Below are 18,108 nucleotides of genomic sequence, written 5' to 3' on the forward strand. Positions count from 1 at the left end.
GAAGCTTTCTAGGATGGAAAGAAAAAGCTGCTTTATCCTCTTTGAAAATTAAGAAAAGGGACTATTAAGCTGTTTGATAAATTTTATATATTATATGTGAATGGTAATATTTTTATATTTGCCCAAGATTGAGAGGCTAGGTGACCTATTCTTAGTCTGTTTTCTTTACTATGAACCATGTGCTAAAAGGAAATAATACATATATTATTTTATTAAGTGGTCTGCATAATTATGTGTGTGCATACATCTTGTGCTGTCAGTTCCTAAGATCAGAGCACTTAAAATTGAGAGAGATCTTTTAATTCATCTCTCTTGTTTTCAGATGAGGAAGCTGGAACACAAAAAGCTTAATTTGTCCAACGACCACTTGGTGACAGATCCAGCTTTCCACCAAATGTTAGGCTCTTTCCCAACTACTTAGAACAGCATTCTTTGTTTCGCTCAAGATCGGGTGCATAATACTGCAGGATCACTCCCTTTTTATTTTTCATGTTAAGAGTTAGAACTCTGAAGACCATTGTAGCAAAATGGCATGTATCTTTTTTTTTTTTTTTTTTGGCTGTGTTGGGTCTTTGTTGCTGTGTGGGCTTTCTCTAGTTTCAGCGAGCAGGGGCTCCTCTTCGTTGTGGTGCACGGGCTTCTCTTTGCAGTGGCTTCTCTTTGTTGCAGAGCACGGGTTCTAGGTGCACGGGCTTCAGTAGTTGTGACACATGGGCTCAGTAGTTGTGGCTCGCGGGCTCTAGAGCGCAGGCTCAGTAGTTGTGGCGCATGGGCTTAGCTGCTCCACAGCATGTGGGATCTTCCCGGACCAGGGCTCAAACCCATGTCACCTTCATTGGCAGGCGGATTCTTTTTTTTTTTTTTTTTTTTTTAAATAAATTTATTTATTTATTTATTTAGTTTTGACTGTGTTGGGTCTTCGTTTCTGTGCGAGGGCTTTCTCTAGTTGCGGCGAGCGGGGGCCACTCTTCATCGCGGTGCGCGGGCCTCTCACTAACATGGCCTCTCTTGTTGCGGAGCAGAGGCTCCAGACGCGCAGGCTCAGTAGTTGTGGCTCACGGGCCCAGTTGCTCCGCGGCATGTGGGATCTTCCCAGACCAGGGCTCGAACCCGTGTCCCCTGCATTGGCAGGCAGATTCTTAACCACTGCGCCACCAGGGAAGCCCCGGCAGGCGGATTCTTAACCACTGCACCACCAGGGAGGTCCCAAAATGGCATGTATCTTTGTGAATTTATTTTTTAAAATTTGATTTTTTTCGGAGTGACACTGTTTTGAAATTTGCTTTAAGTTCATAGTTTTCAAAGAATTATGTAAATTTTTAGGGATAAATTCATGAAAATACCTAAATCTTAAATATCAATCACAAATAAATTTTGGAATTCAGAATTATTGGAAGAACTCTTAAGAATTCTTGACAAAACTGTCAAGACTAGATTTTTCATGATTTCTAAGATTCATTGTTTCTAATGTTCCAGGTCCAATATTTGTACAGCATTCCCTCTGAGTTCATATGTACCTGATCTTTTTTAAATTTTACAGCAGTATTCAGTCTTTCTTTGTTTTTGCACTCTCAGAAAGCATTTGTGTAATGAGTTAGGAATCTCCTTTCTTGAGTAATTTTGGAAACCTACATATTGGATCTAGTAGCTGATCCTGTGTTTGAAATACTGCTCTGCTGGCTAAGACTGCTCCTGGGTTAATAGAAAAATTGAAGACTGTACACATCATACCATAGCATCTCTTCTCTCTCCACCTGAAGCTACAAACAAAAAAAGAGTAAAAGCTTTCAAAGTCATAATTAATGCGCTCGCATTAAATGCTAGTTTAGTTGGAGACTGCTATTTCAGTACCCTCAAGGTGAAAACCAAAAGAATAGTTTCTGTTTTAGTTGAGTCGTTTGAATTTCTTATCTAAAACAAATTATTTTTCTATAAGTAATTCTCACCTGTACTTTGAGAAAGGCCTGAATTATCTGATGAAAGACAGTAATTGTACTGTTGCCCAAGTGGTTGATACCTACTCAAACTAATTAAGAAGGCCGTCCCCCACCTTGAAAAAGTATTTGGTAGTCTGCCTGAATGAAATGATAATAAAACACTGGCAGTTTATTTACATGGGGGATGCTAACCATTGGAAATACCACACTTTGTTTTTAGAAGAAAGTAAAAAATAAGTAAAAAGAATATTATCTAGTTGAGGAGGGAAAAAGGATGCAAATCACATTCCTATTTTGAATGTGTCCTTGTAGCTGTAATTATGTTAGCTAATGGTTTTATTCTTTTATTATTATAGAGTCATAAATATTTTATTTTTTGAAAGAAAAAGTTGTAATGATACCCTATACCATAAATGTCAAAAAAAAAAATTAAGTAGCCCTGACATACTGAAAAGTAAACAAAAACAAAAGAAAATGATCTGTGCTTTGGATTACTTGTAATCAAATGGTGGCGTGAAACTATATGGATGACAGCGTAGGTTAAAAAAAATGTGGCTTGGACTAAAGTCTTTCAAAAATGGTTGCATATTCTCTCTCTACAAAGGAAGTATTATGATGATAAATTTGTATTTATCTTCTCATTCTCATTAAATTGATGACTTAGAGGAGAAGATAAGAGAAAAGTTTGCGGGTTTCTGCTCTTATTTATTAGCTTGACTCAGTACTGTCCTCAAATGGATTCACTTACTTATTTTATTGTTACTAAGATTAGATTTTTTGCTTTCATGTGCCATTTTCTTCCAGAGCAAAAGTATGGACAGTATTTAGTATACATAAACTATTTTGCTGTTGATGTTGCTTTCTGTTATTTTTGATGTCTTTCTTAAATTTTTTAGTTTAAAAGAGCACAGGTTTTAAGTGTACAATTCAATGAATTATCACAGAGGGTAACAAAGTTATTTGGTAATTTTTTTTAAATAGTCATTTTTACTCTGGAAATGTAGGTTAAACAGTTTAGGTAAATCTTAAACAAAAAGACAAATTTCATATAAAAAGTATCAGATGAAAAAAATTTTATCAGCAGATATCTCAAAATCATGACTGAAGTAAAGCTTTTGGTTCAGAGTTTCAAAATGTTATCTGTCATTTCTGGTATTAAAATTTCTTTAATCCTGCAAGTAATCCTGAATCCATGCTTATGGAAAGAAAGAAAAAAATAAAAGTAAAATACTAAAATATGTAAAAAGTAAAAGGTGAAAATTATCCTATACAGTTCTATCAAATCTTTCTCTCTTCAGAGCCACCACTTATTACGATTCAGTTATAACTTCCCATACCTCTTTTCATGCATACACCTTTACAACAATTTGTTTTACTTGTTTTTAACATAAATGGGGTTCTACTTTATAATATGTTCATAACTTGCCATTTAACTCAGTCTGCCTTGGAAAGCTTTATGTGTCATTACATTATAGATTTCATTATTTTTTATTGCTTTAATTTTTTAATGGTCCTCCTAATGATGGATACTTGTTTCCAGTTTTCTATTATAAAAAAAAATTCCATCCTTGAAACATATATCTTTGTGAACTAGCCAATAATAACAGTTTCTTACTGAATTAGTAGTTTCTCTGTATTCTAGATGTTATTTTGTTGATTTTATGTAGCAGATATTTTCTCCTTGTATACTTGCCTTGGTGGCTTTTGTCATATTAATGTTTTAAATAATTATGTAGTCAAGTCTGTTGATCTTTTCCTTTGTCATCTGTTTTGTGGCTTCTGTATTTCTACATTATTTATATTCATTTCTACAGAGATATTTTCATTTTTAACTGTCACTTGTAAAAACACTTTCTTTTTATAGACTCCTGTGAATGATGGCAAAATGTTAGCATGTGATACATTCTGATGGCATGTAATAATCACATAAGGATCAGTGACTATTTTGATGTCGGAGTTATGAAATAAATGTAATAAATTCTGGAAAAGCATTGGAGTTCTTGTGTTGTTTATGGAATCACCATAGGTAGTCCTCACTATTAAATTTATTTTTGACAGGTAATATGCTAGGCACTGAATGATAACAGTAGTACACAAGTAAGATGTAATCCCTTTTATTGTGACTCCTTTAGACACAGTTGCTTTCCCAGTTATATTTGCTATATATAATCAATTTCCCTAACCTCAAGGTAGCAGCTACTGCTGCTAGGAATTGCTCTTCACTTTTGCTGTCATCCAGTGCCAGATCTAAGAAATATAGTAAACTCTTAGCAAAGCAGGTTCCAAAAAGTAAGAAAGATCAGCCTTGATTAACTTATCCAGAATTTTGCAGTTAAAATTTTAAAAGGTGTTTTATTGTGTGTGTGTGTGCACACATATGTGTATGTTGCACACTATATATAGGGTAAGGAGTCAGAACACAAAATAGCCTTTTCAGTGTTTGAGGTCTCTGACTCTGTCTCTATTAATCCCACCTTTCTACCTTGAGACCCCATAACTTGGGCTGTTGAAACTTGGGCTGTTTTGTCCTACCACCAATAATTTCCTGAGGAAGTAGCTTATAATTCTTCTGTTTCTTCCTATAATAGGAGGGAATACCCATATAGGCGGTACCTTGAAGCCAGTATCTCATAGACCCTGTCATCAACTCACTTCTACTCTCTACCCTCCCTCCTTACCTGACTGATACATTTTTGAAAAAATTATAATTTTGCTGCTGCCCTTCCTCCCCTTGTTAGTTGGGAAGATTCACGGAAGAGAGGAATCCCGTCTTCTATAATAGATGGAGTAATATCCCATTGGGAAGAAATGGCAAAGGAAAAAGTTTTTTCTTTTTTGAAAAGACTAGAACTTTTATAGCTCAGCATATTTGGACGAGTCTGACAATAATTCAACTACATTATAGTTTAACTAGATTTCTGAGTGCATCTGCTAACCTAACCACCACATATACTTATTTACAACTTGAAAATTGCCTTTAAAACCACAAAAGCACAAAGCACTGTAGTGCTTGTAACACTCTTCCATATTATTGTAGGTAACTAAATGACCATGGAATCTGGAGCAGAGAACCAGCAGAGTGGAGATGCAGCTGTAACAGAAGCTGAAAGCCAGCAAATGACAGTTCAAGCCCAGCCACAGATTGCCACATTAGCCCAGGTATAAAATACATGGAGAGATTCCAGGTTGTCTCTTCTAAGAGGAATATGTTTTAAACAAGAGAACTTATTAGTTTTTATTACAGAGATATACATAAAATGAGCAGAAACATTCTTAGAATATCAAAATTCCTATTTATTTAGTATTAGCCTAATTTTAGAAATGATAGTATTGATTCAGTAACATAACAGAAAAATGTATTGTTAAACACTAACACACTATTTGTAGTGACATGATTCAGAAATAATTACATTTAAACTGATGGGTAGATTGTCTCTTAAACAAAGGAAGAAAAGCTAATATGATAACTGCTTTTTTTCATATAATATAGATTTATTTGGGAGCATGGGAATGCAGATAATCTGAAAGGCTAAATTTACATGTGCTTAAACTAAAAAATAGGATAAGCAAATAAATTGACACACAAGTAAATTTCAAGGATGATAGTAGTTTTTGTCCCTGTATATTTTAAATACGATTCATGATTCTTTCATTTTGTCTTTGTCTTGGCATTCTAAGGTTATATTCTCTCATCCTTATTTTTTGTTCTTGTGTATTTTTTCTCAAATGTTTTATTAACAATTGTTGGCATATATATGAGTGAGAAAGGTGGTTAATATAAAAACCAAATAGCAAACAATAACCTGCTAGGTAAGAAAATGTGATATTGCCTCTTTCAGATGAAAGCTCCCAAAAGAAAATAATCCTAGCCAAGGCTGTGGTATGTCGAGCTTCAGCTTCCCAAAGAGTTTAAAAGCTCTCCTAGAGGAGTCATGAGCAAGAATGGGTCTTGGGATATAGAGGGCTAACCACAGGTGGTTACCACACTGAGCTAAAATATGGGCCAAATACTAGACCTCCAGCAGGAATGTAGTCAGAAGCGGTGGGCTGCTTTGTGTTTTCTCCTAAGATCACCTGGACCCACCTCCAGCCCTCAGGTGTAAGGCAAAGCAGAATACATTTAGGGATGAAGTAAAAGTACTCAAGATGAAGCAGGTGCGGGAACGAAGGTAAGAGCATCAGGACTTCATTAGCACATGGTCAAAGCAAATGTGCACAGATAAGAATCTGGGCTCATCCAAACATTCAGCCCTCTGGTAAAAAGAAGATACACTACCAGCAGGGATCTTGGTGGTGACAACCCTCAGCATATCTATCTCTTGGGACATCATTTTCTGGTCTGGTTGTCCTCCACGTCCACTATATAATGTCGTCCTGGAAATTCCTTTCTTCCTACTGTCTTTCTCTTGGGGAGTTTTTGTTTCCAGTGGTCCCTTGAGCAAGTTTGACTCGGTAAAGAATTCTTGGTAAAGAAATCATTTTTTCAAATTTTGAAGGCATTAATCCACAGTCAACTTCTAGTGTTGCTGTCTGAAAAGACTAAATCCATTTCTTACTTTGTATCTCTGTTATCTTGTAAAAATCTCGCTGTTCACAGTGCTTCACTATTTCATTATCAAGGCCTTGGTTTGTATCAGTTTTCATCCATTGTGCAGTTGTATTCAGTGGGCTTTTTTTTTTTAGTGGAATCTGGGGTCTTCAATTCTGGGCAATTTCTTTATTTGGTTGATGATTTTTTTTTTTTTCTTTCTCCTTTCTCTTTTCTCTTTAGGATTCTTGTGATCCAGATATTATACCTATAGGACTATTTCTCTGATTTTCTCATCTTTTCTCTCCTGTTTTCTGTCTCTTTGTCCTTCTGGGAGATTTTCTCAACTTCACATTTCAACCCATCTGTCAGATTTTTTTTTATTTCTGCTGTCATGTTTCCAAGAGTTCCCTTTGTTTCTGAATAGTCCTTTTGTGTTTTAATAGCATCCTCTTTATGTTTCACAAAGGCAGTATTTTCTCTTACCTCTGATAATATTAAGTTTTAAGTTTTCTCCACATAGATTTTCATCTAAGATTTTCTTCTATGTACCTTTTCTCCCTTCTATCTGTTTTGGTCACCATCTTTCCTATCAGAAGATTTCCTTGAATATTTGATAACTCGAGGTTTTCTGCCTACATTTAAAAGTAGGGAACCAAAAACCTGTATTGGAAGTCATGTGGATCTGTTTGGGGCCTAACATCTATGAGTTGTGAGCTTCACGGTAGGATGATTGTGGCATCCCACTGTCATTATCTCTTAAGTCTTTCTTCTCCCTTTAGTGTTGGTCAGGTTCGCAGAGAAAAGCTTTACTAATCTTCTGCTTACAGGTGAAGACCTTTGAGCCAGATGAGGGAAGAGGACTGGGGCTTAGTACCCCACCTCAGCAGTGCCTGGTGTTAGGCAGTCAAGAAACCTTCTATCCAGAAAATAAACCTCCATTTTTCTGTCAGCATAGGGTATAGATTAGTTATTCTTCCACAGAGAGTTGAAGAGGGGATCCAATTGCTTTTCAAAGACCTTCAATCAGCCTTCCTTATTTTCAGCCTCTCCTTTCACTCTACCTTCTGGGGTGCCTTAGATCCTGAGCCTCTTAAGGACTTTGTGGCAGAAATCAGTCTGTCCCTGCCTCTGCCTCATGAGTTGGCCTTCTGCGGTTTTCCAAGTTCATTACCATTCATCCATTTCCAGCCTCCAAAACTCTTACTGTTATCTCCTTTCCCATTCTTCTCTGCTGGTGTGATTATGCCTGTAAAAACAAAATCAGTTTCATGAAGCTTAATTGGAAATTCAAGAAGGAACAAAATTACATGCACATGTTCAATTTGCATATAATCACTGATAAGTGGAATGACATGATATTTGAGTTTTAGGAAAGCTAGTGTCTGTTCCCATTTATATTTTTTGTTGTTGTTCTTTTTAATACCTAATTACAGAGTTTTTTTCACTTGCTCATCCAAGTTCTTAACACACATATTATACATTTTTGACATTATTTCTCGCAATTCTGATACCAGTTATTTTTTGGTTGTCAGTCTTTAATACTAGAAATATATAATAAAATTGTCAAGTCCAAGACCATTGTGATTTGATCAGTGAACAGTAAGAAAACAAATTCAGCCTAACTAGTAAAGGAAGAAAATCAATCTAAAACAGTAACGAAATGCCTTAGTTTACTTTTAGAATTTACAGAGATTTTTTTTTTTAAGTGGAAAAAAAACAATGTTGGTTTTGAGTATGGGAATGTTAATTTTTATGGATGGTTTTAAGTAAAGAGTTGGGTAAAAGGATGATCGTTGCAATTTTGTTGTAAAATAACTTTCTTGTAATAGGCAGATTTGAAAACCTAAATATCTAATAATAATTTTTTGTATATTCAATAATTTAATATTTAATAATATTAAGTTAATGATTTAATTATTGTGTAATTAATTATTACTGATAATTTAATTCCAATAATTTGTTGGGATTTATTAAACAGATTATGTAATTTTTACCATTATACTATTCTTTACCATTAAAGAATACTATTAATGGTATGAAGAGATATTTAGAATGGATTTGAAAGATAAAGTAGATTCTATGATAGTGTTATGAAAATTGAGTGTATATATATGCATCTTTAAAAACACCTATATCTACAGCAAAAATATTAAGTGATTAGCTCTGAGTGGTGGGAATATAAGCAATTTTTTCTTTTTTGGTGTATCTGTATTTTATAAACTTAAAATAAGAGTAGCCATTATGTAGAATAATTAGGGTAGAAAAGGGATTATTTGTTGAGTGAGCTTGTTATATTTACCCTAGAGAATACTCAGAGAAGAGGACGTACTAATTGCTTCAAATATTAGAAGAGCTTTCCATTGAGATGGGATACTCTGAATAAATTATGGTTTTGGTTCTCAAACTTTGGCATAGGGGAAAGTGTCCTTGGGTTCATCAGAGATTCTGACTTTATAAACAGGCACCCTATGTAACTCTAATGGAGGTCATCCATGGACCACATTTTGAGAACCAGGTAAAACTAAGTAAGATATATAGTGGCCAGAAAAACGATTGATAAGGAAGGCCTTCCTAACTGTCCAAAGGAGAAGCTCATGGTTTTAGCCTCTACCTTCAGTAGGTATCTTTCCCCCAAGCTTCATAGTCAAATATTTAACTGCTTGCTAAACATCTCTACAAATTCAGATACCATATCAATTCCATCATCTTCCACCACTGCCCCAACCACCCATAAGCTTCTTCTTTTGTTCTCTCTCTTTATGTCATAGTCTACTAATTCTCACCCAAACATGAAATATGTGGGTTGTCTTTGATTTCTGTCTCACCTCCTTCAATCAGTCATTCATAAAGCCCTTTCTGGTTTGCCTCCTGAATTTTCATTAAATCACTTCTCTCATTCCCATCCCTACCACAACTCATGCCTAATTTCTGGCCTTTATCCTCTCACCTTTACTACTATATATAGACTTTCTCAGTTGGTCTCACCTCCACTTTTCTCTTCCTCTGAGATAAGTATCTTTCACACTGCCACTAAAGTAAAGTGATCTATCTGAAATGCAAGCCTCACCATGATATTCAGGAGTTCAAAAGCCCTTCAGTGCTTTTCCCAATCTCACGGTAAAATGCAAGTTCTTTAACGTAACATATGTAAGACTTTTCATGACTAGCCCGTCTGGCCTCTGCCTACTTCTGTTATTCCATCTCTCCACACTTCCTACATCATATAGTAACACACTTATGTGCTCCAGTAGTACTGACTGCTGGTCATCCCTCTCTGCCATTTACAGACACTGCTGTTTCTCTTTGCTTTTGCCATTGCTACCCTCTGCCTGGAATTCTTTGCCTCCCCCCTGCAAATCATAATAACGTGCCTTACTTGTATTCTTTATTTCAAATTCACATGCTTCCCTGGTAGCCTCCCCTCCTCCTGGGTGGGGTGGGGTAGCTTTCCTCAGTGTGTCCATTCTTCTCTTTGCAAACCTCATTACTTCACTGAGTTATATTTATTTGTGTTCTTTTCCCCATTCCTTCATACACATGCCTCAATAATTTCTTTAAGGGCAGGGACCTATGTCTTTCTCATTTCTGTAGTTTCAGTTCTAACATTGTTTCTGGCACACATATCCCCAATAACTGTTTACCAAATGAACAAATAAAATTGCTACCCCCAAACGCATTCAAGCACAGGAACAGTAAATACCATCTGATAGACATGTATGACTTAAGAACCCTTTTAACCTGGGTATTGAGGCATTAAATTTGCCTTCTTTGTGCCTCAGGAGAAAACTGGTTTCTCATATTCTTTCAATTCTGCCTCCTTATTTCTTCAAGAGGAAAATAAATCCTTGAAATGTCAGTTATTATCAGTTCAGTGGGTGGGGTGGGGATAGAAATTTTCAGTTTATAATATCTATTAACACTTTCTCATTAATGAAAGGCATACTTGTAATTAGTTTACAAGAGAAAAATATGCTGTATACTGTAAGATATGTATTTGTTCTAGATTTAGTAGCTAAGTTTTGCCCAAGTTTGGGAACAGTTATGTTTTAGAACATGGGTTATTTAACACATAATATTCTGAAGACTTACGATTCTTCAAAACTAGCATATCTCTTGACCTTGGGTAAGTGACTTAATCTCTTTGAGCACTTCATATTTCTGTCTCTAAAATGGAGATAACCCTTATTCTAACCAGTCTGATTTCTTCGAAGGGCAAAGTGAGAAATTAAATATGAAAGCAGGTGGGAAAATGTAAGGCACTATACAAATAAAGTGGTATTTAGTGTTCCAAGGAAGTCTGTGTTATATATTTTAATATTACATTAAAATAGTTTTTTGGTTTTTTTCATTTGGGAGGAGTTTAAAAGTAGGGGGCATGGGAAGCATTTGTAGTCTTTCTTCAAAAAGAATATTAAGTTTAATGGTTAGTTTCTTTCACACCAATGGAATACTTAACCTAGCAGGAGGGTCATCCTTTTGCTGCTAAAAAGTTGTTTCTTACTAAACATGAGTACTCCCCAGGAGGTGTCTGTGATGGTAATTTTTTTCCATGTTCAACACCATAGGTGTCCATGCCAGCAGCTCATGCAACATCATCTGCTCCCACCGTAACTTTAGTGCAGCTGCCCAATGGGCAGACAGTTCAAGTCCATGGAGTTATTCAGGCGGCCCAGCCATCAGTTATTCAGTCTCCACAAGTCCAGACAGTTCAGGTATGTGTATAAAAAGTTCTGCGTCTGCTTTCATAACTGTTGTTTATAGCCATATCTCTCTCCTTTCATTATGAAAATAGGAACATATCTAGTTCAGAGTTTATTTTACTTTATAGTAATTATGGAATATGCTGCATCTGTATAGTCACCTTAAGTATAGGAACATATATACACAAGAACAGACATATAAGAAAAAACTTTTTCTTAAACTAAAAAAGAAAAAGAATTGAATGGGAAAAATCATAAAGTATATGGGATAAAGTGGAAATGTTGGGAGAGACTATAAGGCTGATGTACCTCAGGGAAAATTAAGATACAAAAATAATAACTTTGTAATTATTTTCTAAACATGCAATTGGAAAAAATAACCCTTGTCAAAAATTAATAACCTTACCTAAGATATTATTTGAATGTAGAGAAAACCAGCAATGTTTAGGATTCTAAGTTAGAGTATATAACTTTGAAATGATATATTCAGAAAGTGCACTTTAAGAATCAGTGATTTTTTCCATGCATGTTATCTTATTCTTTGGAAAGATTGTTCCTTTGGTTTGGATCCAAAGGGAATAAAGGCGTGTAAACCTCTACTTAACTGTAGGGAACCTAGGGCTGTGTACATCTTCTCGATGAGCTTATTGGGGAAAAAAAAAGACTTGAACGTTCATTCAAGTAGGCCATAACCCCAGCCTCCCATTTCATATTTTTTGCTTCACAGTCTTCCTGTAAGGACTTAAAAAGACTTTTCTCCGGAACTCAGGTGAGTCCTAGGTCCTAGATTTGGAGAGAACTATTTTTAGAAAGGAAGGTGAGAAATTATTCTTTATATCTTTGTCCCTCTCTATAAACATAGAACTCAAGGTTTGAATAAAAATCTTAAGAGATCTTCTAGGTCTAGGCCAAACTTGTTACCTACCCAGCCCTTAGTCTGTTGCTTAATTTCCCTATATAATATCCTTCTCTCCTCCTCCAAATGGCAGTCCAACTTTACTTGAACACTTTCAGAGAAAGGAAGCTCTATCTCCAGAGGTAACTGATTTATAATTGGGGGTAATTGCTAAAGTATTCTTCCCTGTGGTGAACCAGAATATCTTTCTAAAACTTTTACCTAGTGGTCCCAATTCTATTCTCAGAAACTAGTTATTAAGCAAATTTAACTCCTTTTTCTATTGGGCTGCTTCCTTTTCCCCATCTCCCACATCCTTCCCATTTACAAAAAATGTCCAGACTAAATAAATGCCTGTTTTTCTTCAGCCATTTATATATGACATAGCTTTGATTCCTCTTCACCATCTTTGTTGTCTTCTTGTGGGTAAGAGCTGTTGTGTTTTCCTTGAGTTTAGTAGCCAGATTGATTGATACTTGGAGAGGGGAGAAGTTCCTCCTTTGTCCTAGAAGCATTCTATTAGTGTCATCAAAGGATATACCAGATTTTGTCAGCCATATCATACTCTTGAGTCATTGAGCCACTGTTAACCCACCTCTGCTTCATTCTGGCCCTGTGCCTTTGGTTTGCTTGGACATTTAAGGCAGGGCAGTGTGGGGGGGTGGAGAAAGAAAGAAAGAATATTTTGATGTAAAATCATCAAGTTCTATGCATTTCCATACTGAAAGATATTGGGAATGGAATTTGTTGTTACTGAGTAGGAGACAATATAGTCCAGGTAAAGACTGAAGAATTTGATTTTTCTATGGAACCACACTGACTGAACAATAAGTCTCCTATCCTGTGCCTCAGTTTTTATTTCATTGAATGCTGCCTAACTGTTGTTCATACTGTGTATGTCATTACTAATTCCCTGCTCTTATCTTCCTCTTGATAATAGTGGAATAGAACCTGACCTGCTAGTCAGGAGACCTAGATTCCAGACCTCACATTAACCTTTACTTTTTCTTTTTCACTTACAGTGGATGGTCTTTCTATAAAGAACACACATAAATTATCACAAAATTTGCTAAGATTACAAACATTGGTTTTAATATATGATGCTTAATTGTTGATTATATTCTTAACTTTAATCTTTACTTTGTGGTAAGAATAATAATAATAATTTGGACCTGGGGTTATATGACCATTAACTTTATAGAAATGTGTATTCATCTTTTCAAAAATACATTTTTCCATCAAAGTGAGCTGTGCTTATACTTAAAAGCTTGAATTCTACAAACAGAAACATAAACAGTATTTTTTTCTTTAAAGGCCCTAAACTATGGAGAAGCTATTAAACTTTAGTGGTCATGTCAGCTGGTTAACAGTGATTAGCATTAATAAGTAGGAAGTGGTTTATATCAGAAGAGGTGATCAAACAAGGAGAGAAGTGATTCCTCAAACTTCCCGATGGGAGAATATTAGTATTCTAGAACAGCATTTCCAAAATAATACAAGGTACATTTCTCTTGATGTGAGAATAAGACTTCTGTTTATCTTTTTTCATCTCAGAGTATTAGAAATGAAACTGTACTAATATTTCATGTATGGCTTGACATTGGTGCCCGAACGTTATCCTTATGTATATGTATACATCAAATCTCAAAGATTATGTAAGAATTCCCTCAAAAATAATGGGAGTCACACAGATGCATAGAAGTTAACAGTGGCATCCTCACTTTTCATTTGTTAGTTTTGGATGCATTTTTAATACATTCATTTCTTCAGTAAATTTTTATTGATCACACGCTATGTGCCAGTCACTGTTCTAGGTGCTATGAAAGACAGCAGTGAACAAATAATACTTCTCTGTTCTCATGAAGATCACATTTGAGCGAAGAGAGACAATGAAAAAATAAAATGTGTCAGGTGAGGATTAAGTGCTGGGAAAATGATTAAAGCAGGAGAAAGGGATAGAGAATGATGTAGAGGGAAGGGTGTTTTATTTTATGTAGGGTGGTCAGGGAACACGATGAGCAGTGAAACTAGAAACTAGAGAAGGAGGCTAAGCCATACAAATAATAAAAGCAAGTCCAAAGGCTCAGAAGTGAGAGTATGCTTTATGTACCAAAGAATAGCAAGAAGAAGTGGCCTGAATAGAGTGAGCAAGAGGGATAGCGGTTGGAGATGAACTTTCTGATACAGTCTTTACAGTACTTCATGCTGTGATGGGAACAACAATAAAAATCTTTTGTGCAAGATAGAGATTCAGTGTTTATCACATAGCAAAGTACTTGAGTTGCTTAACATAAGGATGAGTTACTTGTTTGCTTTTTACATAAGACAAGTATTCCAAAGTTTCCGATCTTTTTAACAATGGCAAGCAAGGGATGACTTGCAAGGGGTATGTTACCTAACAGATATTTTTGAAAAAAACAAATTCCTTTCAACTATCCTTTCTGAGAGAAAGTGGCATTTTAACAATGCATGAGAGAATAACTGCATTTTGAAAGAAACTTGTGCTGTGGACAGAGCATTTTGAATATAGAAGTTTGGAAATGTTCCCATACTTTTTTTTTTTTTTTTTAACCTGCAAACAGTGTAAATTTGTCACCTAAAAACTCAAATCTGTATACTTTCAAAACTCTGGAAATAGAGTTTCTAAACTATTCAGAAGTCTTCTAGAGTTCAGTAGGTGTTGAACTTATTTGTTAAAATATAAAACCTTTTATTAGCATATAATAACTGACCAAGAGCCAGGGAGATGAAAATATACTAGTAAATCTCATCAAAAGTTTGTGTAATTGATAGATGAAAATGGAAAATGATTGTTTTAAACAATAGCAGATGTTAAATCACATTTCAGAAAGTCCAAGCTTAGAATCAGATTTTTGAGTCACTGTTATAAAATATTAAATGATTTTTAATTAATCATATTAAAGCACATCATTCTCACTGTTATGAAATATTAAATGAGTTATCTTTAAGAAATTTACAGATGTATTTTAATATTTATACTTATCCTAACTCTTTAAAAATTAATTTGTTTTATGATATAGGTAACACTTAAAACTTGCAAATAAATATATATGCTTATATAAAATTTTCTTATTTATAAGGGAGGTCTGCAGAGCGAAAGAGTTTGGAGATTATTGCTCTAGATTTTTATTAAACTGCTTCATCCAGTAAGTAAAAAACTGTACCTAAACCTGAGTCTGAACTCTACCCAAGAAAAGTGCTTAAGTTTCCAGGGGACCATGTATAGTTTGAGAAAACATCTAATACAACCATTTTTTAAATTTTGTTCTAGTCACTGTATATTTTATTTTGAAATTTCAAATAGCATCAAAATAGGACTTTTTCCCCCCCTTATAAAGAGGAGATACGGGTTTTTAACAAACTAAGAGAAAGTAGAGAAATACAGATCTAAAACTTTACATGTACAGGTGGTGGTTTGGCTTTTTGAAAATTTCTTAACATATAAGTGGCCATGGTTAAAGACCTATTTAAGGAGCTCAGGAAGGGGTTAATAAGAGGCGGCAGGAGGTGAGGACCAGAGGAAGGGGCTCTATCATTGAAATGTGATGGTAGACTGTGATACTTACAATTGGGATATAATTTTTCATGTGGTTATTTTTAATAACCTATTAAATATATATTAAACTATTTATTATCAAAGGATTTTTGACATGATTTTTAATGGTCTTAGAAATGTGGGTTCAGTGGTTTGGGGTTTTTTTTGTTTTTTCATTTGTTTTTGGTTTTGGGGGGGTGGGGTTGGGGTGTTTTTGCTTTTTGGTAGATAGTCCATAGGAGTTGACTTCCTAATTCGAAGTTCTCTCTGGATAGTATTCCCCCAAAGAGGAAATGTTACATTCATTATGTAGTATTGAATAGTTCTGAATTCCCTTTACATTTAAAAAGTTGCAGTACATATCACTTATATGTGGAATCTTAAAAATACAAGAAACTAGTGAATATAACAAAAAAGAAAAAGACTCACAGATATAGAGAACAAACTGGTGGTTACCTGCGGGGAGGGGCAATATAGAAGTAGGGGACTAAGAGGTACAAACTATTACGCATAAAATAAGCTACAAGAATATATTGTACAACACAGGGAATATAGCCAACATTTTATAATAACTGTAAGTGGAATATAGCCTTTAAAAATTGCGACTCACTGTACTGTGCACCTGTTACTTATATAATATTGTACAACAATCATACTTCAATTTTTTTTTAAGTTGCAGTCACGACAGAGTGATAAGTTAATTCCTTTTGTATGAATTGTCAAATTCTCTCAGATCAGAGGAATGGGGGGCTTTTTGTTCTACTGGGAGCAATAGATCCATTGAGTTTGGGGGAAAAATTAAGGGCCATATATTTAATAAGCAATGATAATTTATTTCATTTCAAAATTGTCCTATGGGTGGTTTATGTAGCATGTTTTAAAATTGTTGTTTTAATGACTTTCAACTTGGGAGAGTGTGCCTAAGTCATTATGTATCCTTAAAAGAAGGTTGTAAGAATGAGGGTTAAGCAAAAAAAGGCAGAAAGAACAATAGAGAAACTAAGGTTCTGAGAAGCATTAACGAGGGTAAACACTTGTCAGGATACTATCCACTTTGAGTTCAGTCTTCCTGTTATTCCTCGAAATTCTGACTCTCTGCTAAGGCTGTTTCACAACTCATCACTCTACATCTATGAGAAAGTCTGTGCAGAGACTATGCTGAGTGGGCTAGTTAACAGCAGCTACAGATTAGTAGGAAATTGTTCTGGGTGCTCCTTTGGCAGTAACTATAGCATTATTACTCTGCAGAGAATCACAGACTAAATTCAGCCTTGTCCATCTTTTTATCTGTCATTTCTGGATTCATTCAGTGTTAACCTGTTAATTTTTAGGTCTATAAGACTATACCGCTTATACTTTAAAGTGTTAGGAGGGGCACATACATTATTATAGATATATTTTGTAAAGCATTACTAGATTTAGCAAATTTCATTTTAAAGTGAGTGTCTATCACAAAGCTCTGTGAAAATGAGTACCTGCTGTCCAGAACCCTTAGGCTCAGACTACATACTTGATTTCTCAAGTTCCTCTAAATGTGTTCATTCTTATTGCCATTGCCATAAATTTTGTTGGGGGAGCTAACCTACACAGACCCTTTTGCCTTGGCTAAATCTAATTCTCACTCTGACAGCATCATGCTCACCTAGTTCAGGAAAGAGTAGGAGGCTCCTGCTAATTAGACTAGAGAAACTTGGCAGGATAAATTTGACAGACAAGCTTGCCTAGATGAGTGAACTTCTAATCTAAAAATGGTCTAAAGACGTTCCTGGGTTGCTGCTTCTGACAAAACTGGTTTGAGATTGGAACCAACAGGATTTTGATGCTGGTAAGGATGTCTAAAATTGATATGTCAAGTGTGACAGTGGCTCCACTACTTCGTAGCTTTGTGACTTGGGTGAGTTACTTAAACTCTTTGTGCCTCAGTTCTTCCATCTGTAAAGTGGACATAATAATTGTACTTATCTAGCACCTAAAGTTACTGTAAGTATTAGTGAGTACTAAGTAATGTAGTATATGTATATGCTTTAGCATAGCACCTGGCACATAGTAAGTTCTCAATAAATGCTAGTTGCTGTTATTATCCCATGTAAAATCTGTATTCAACTTATCTTTATTACTTCTCAATCCAAGGATACTTTCCAGAAATGCACAGTTCTTTACCTTGAAGTTTTGCTTAATAAAAATTGTAGAATGTCAACTTTGAAACATGTCTATATGCAGCAGAGGGCTTCTTCCAAAATTGCTAGAAACAACCATCTGGAACACAGTTGAAGGATCACCGATCTTACTTGTACAATTGTAAATATATTCAAAACTATTTACCCAGTAGTTAAAGGAAAATATTTGTATAGTCACTAGACTTAATGGCCAGATATTTAGTCGTTTATTCTTTCTTTCATGTCAGAAACTTTATTTTACTTGGTAGTTTTGTTCTAACAACTGTAAGAAAACAACTGACAAGTAATATTGATACATTCAGGGTTGATTAC

At 35.1% G+C, this 18,108-nt stretch overlaps 2 protein-coding genes across 7 annotated transcripts in view; one reads left to right on the forward strand and one right to left on the reverse strand.

The window, feature by feature from the left end:
• Window positions 1-18,108, forward strand: part of CREB1 (cAMP responsive element binding protein 1) — a 56,907-nt gene that overhangs the window by 13,504 nt on the left and 25,295 nt on the right. For 4 of the 5 annotated variants that reach the window (XR_009504280.1, XM_059928551.1, XM_059928548.1 and 1 more), the window contains exons 2-4: window positions 4,975-5,096; window positions 11,034-11,180; window positions 11,896-11,937. Coding sequence is in view for 4 of the 5 variants with exons in the window: in XM_059928551.1 (XP_059784534.1) it covers window positions 4,983-5,096; window positions 11,034-11,180; window positions 11,896-11,937 (303 nt within the window). In the remaining variant the exon portion in view is untranslated. The remainder of the gene's footprint in view (window positions 1-4,974; window positions 5,097-11,033; window positions 11,181-11,895; window positions 11,938-18,108) is intronic. The other variant, XM_059928550.1, reaches the window with a different exon arrangement.
• The window catches only part of METTL21A (methyltransferase 21A, HSPA lysine), a 55,876-nt gene continuing 43,180 nt past the window's right edge, over window positions 5,413-18,108 (reverse strand). Inside the window, exon 4 of one of the 2 annotated variants that reach the window (XM_059928555.1) lies at window positions 5,413-7,714. In XM_059928555.1, coding sequence (XP_059784538.1) covers window positions 7,602-7,714 — 113 coding nt within the window. In that variant the 3' untranslated portion in view covers window positions 5,413-7,601. The remainder of the gene's footprint in view (window positions 7,715-18,108) is intronic. The other variant, XR_009504281.1, reaches the window with a different exon arrangement.

Source organism: Balaenoptera ricei, chromosome 7 (genome assembly GCF_028023285.1).
Source record: "Balaenoptera ricei isolate mBalRic1 chromosome 7, mBalRic1.hap2, whole genome shotgun sequence".
In the NCBI taxonomy this organism is placed as follows: domain Eukaryota; kingdom Metazoa; phylum Chordata; class Mammalia; order Artiodactyla; family Balaenopteridae; genus Balaenoptera; species Balaenoptera ricei.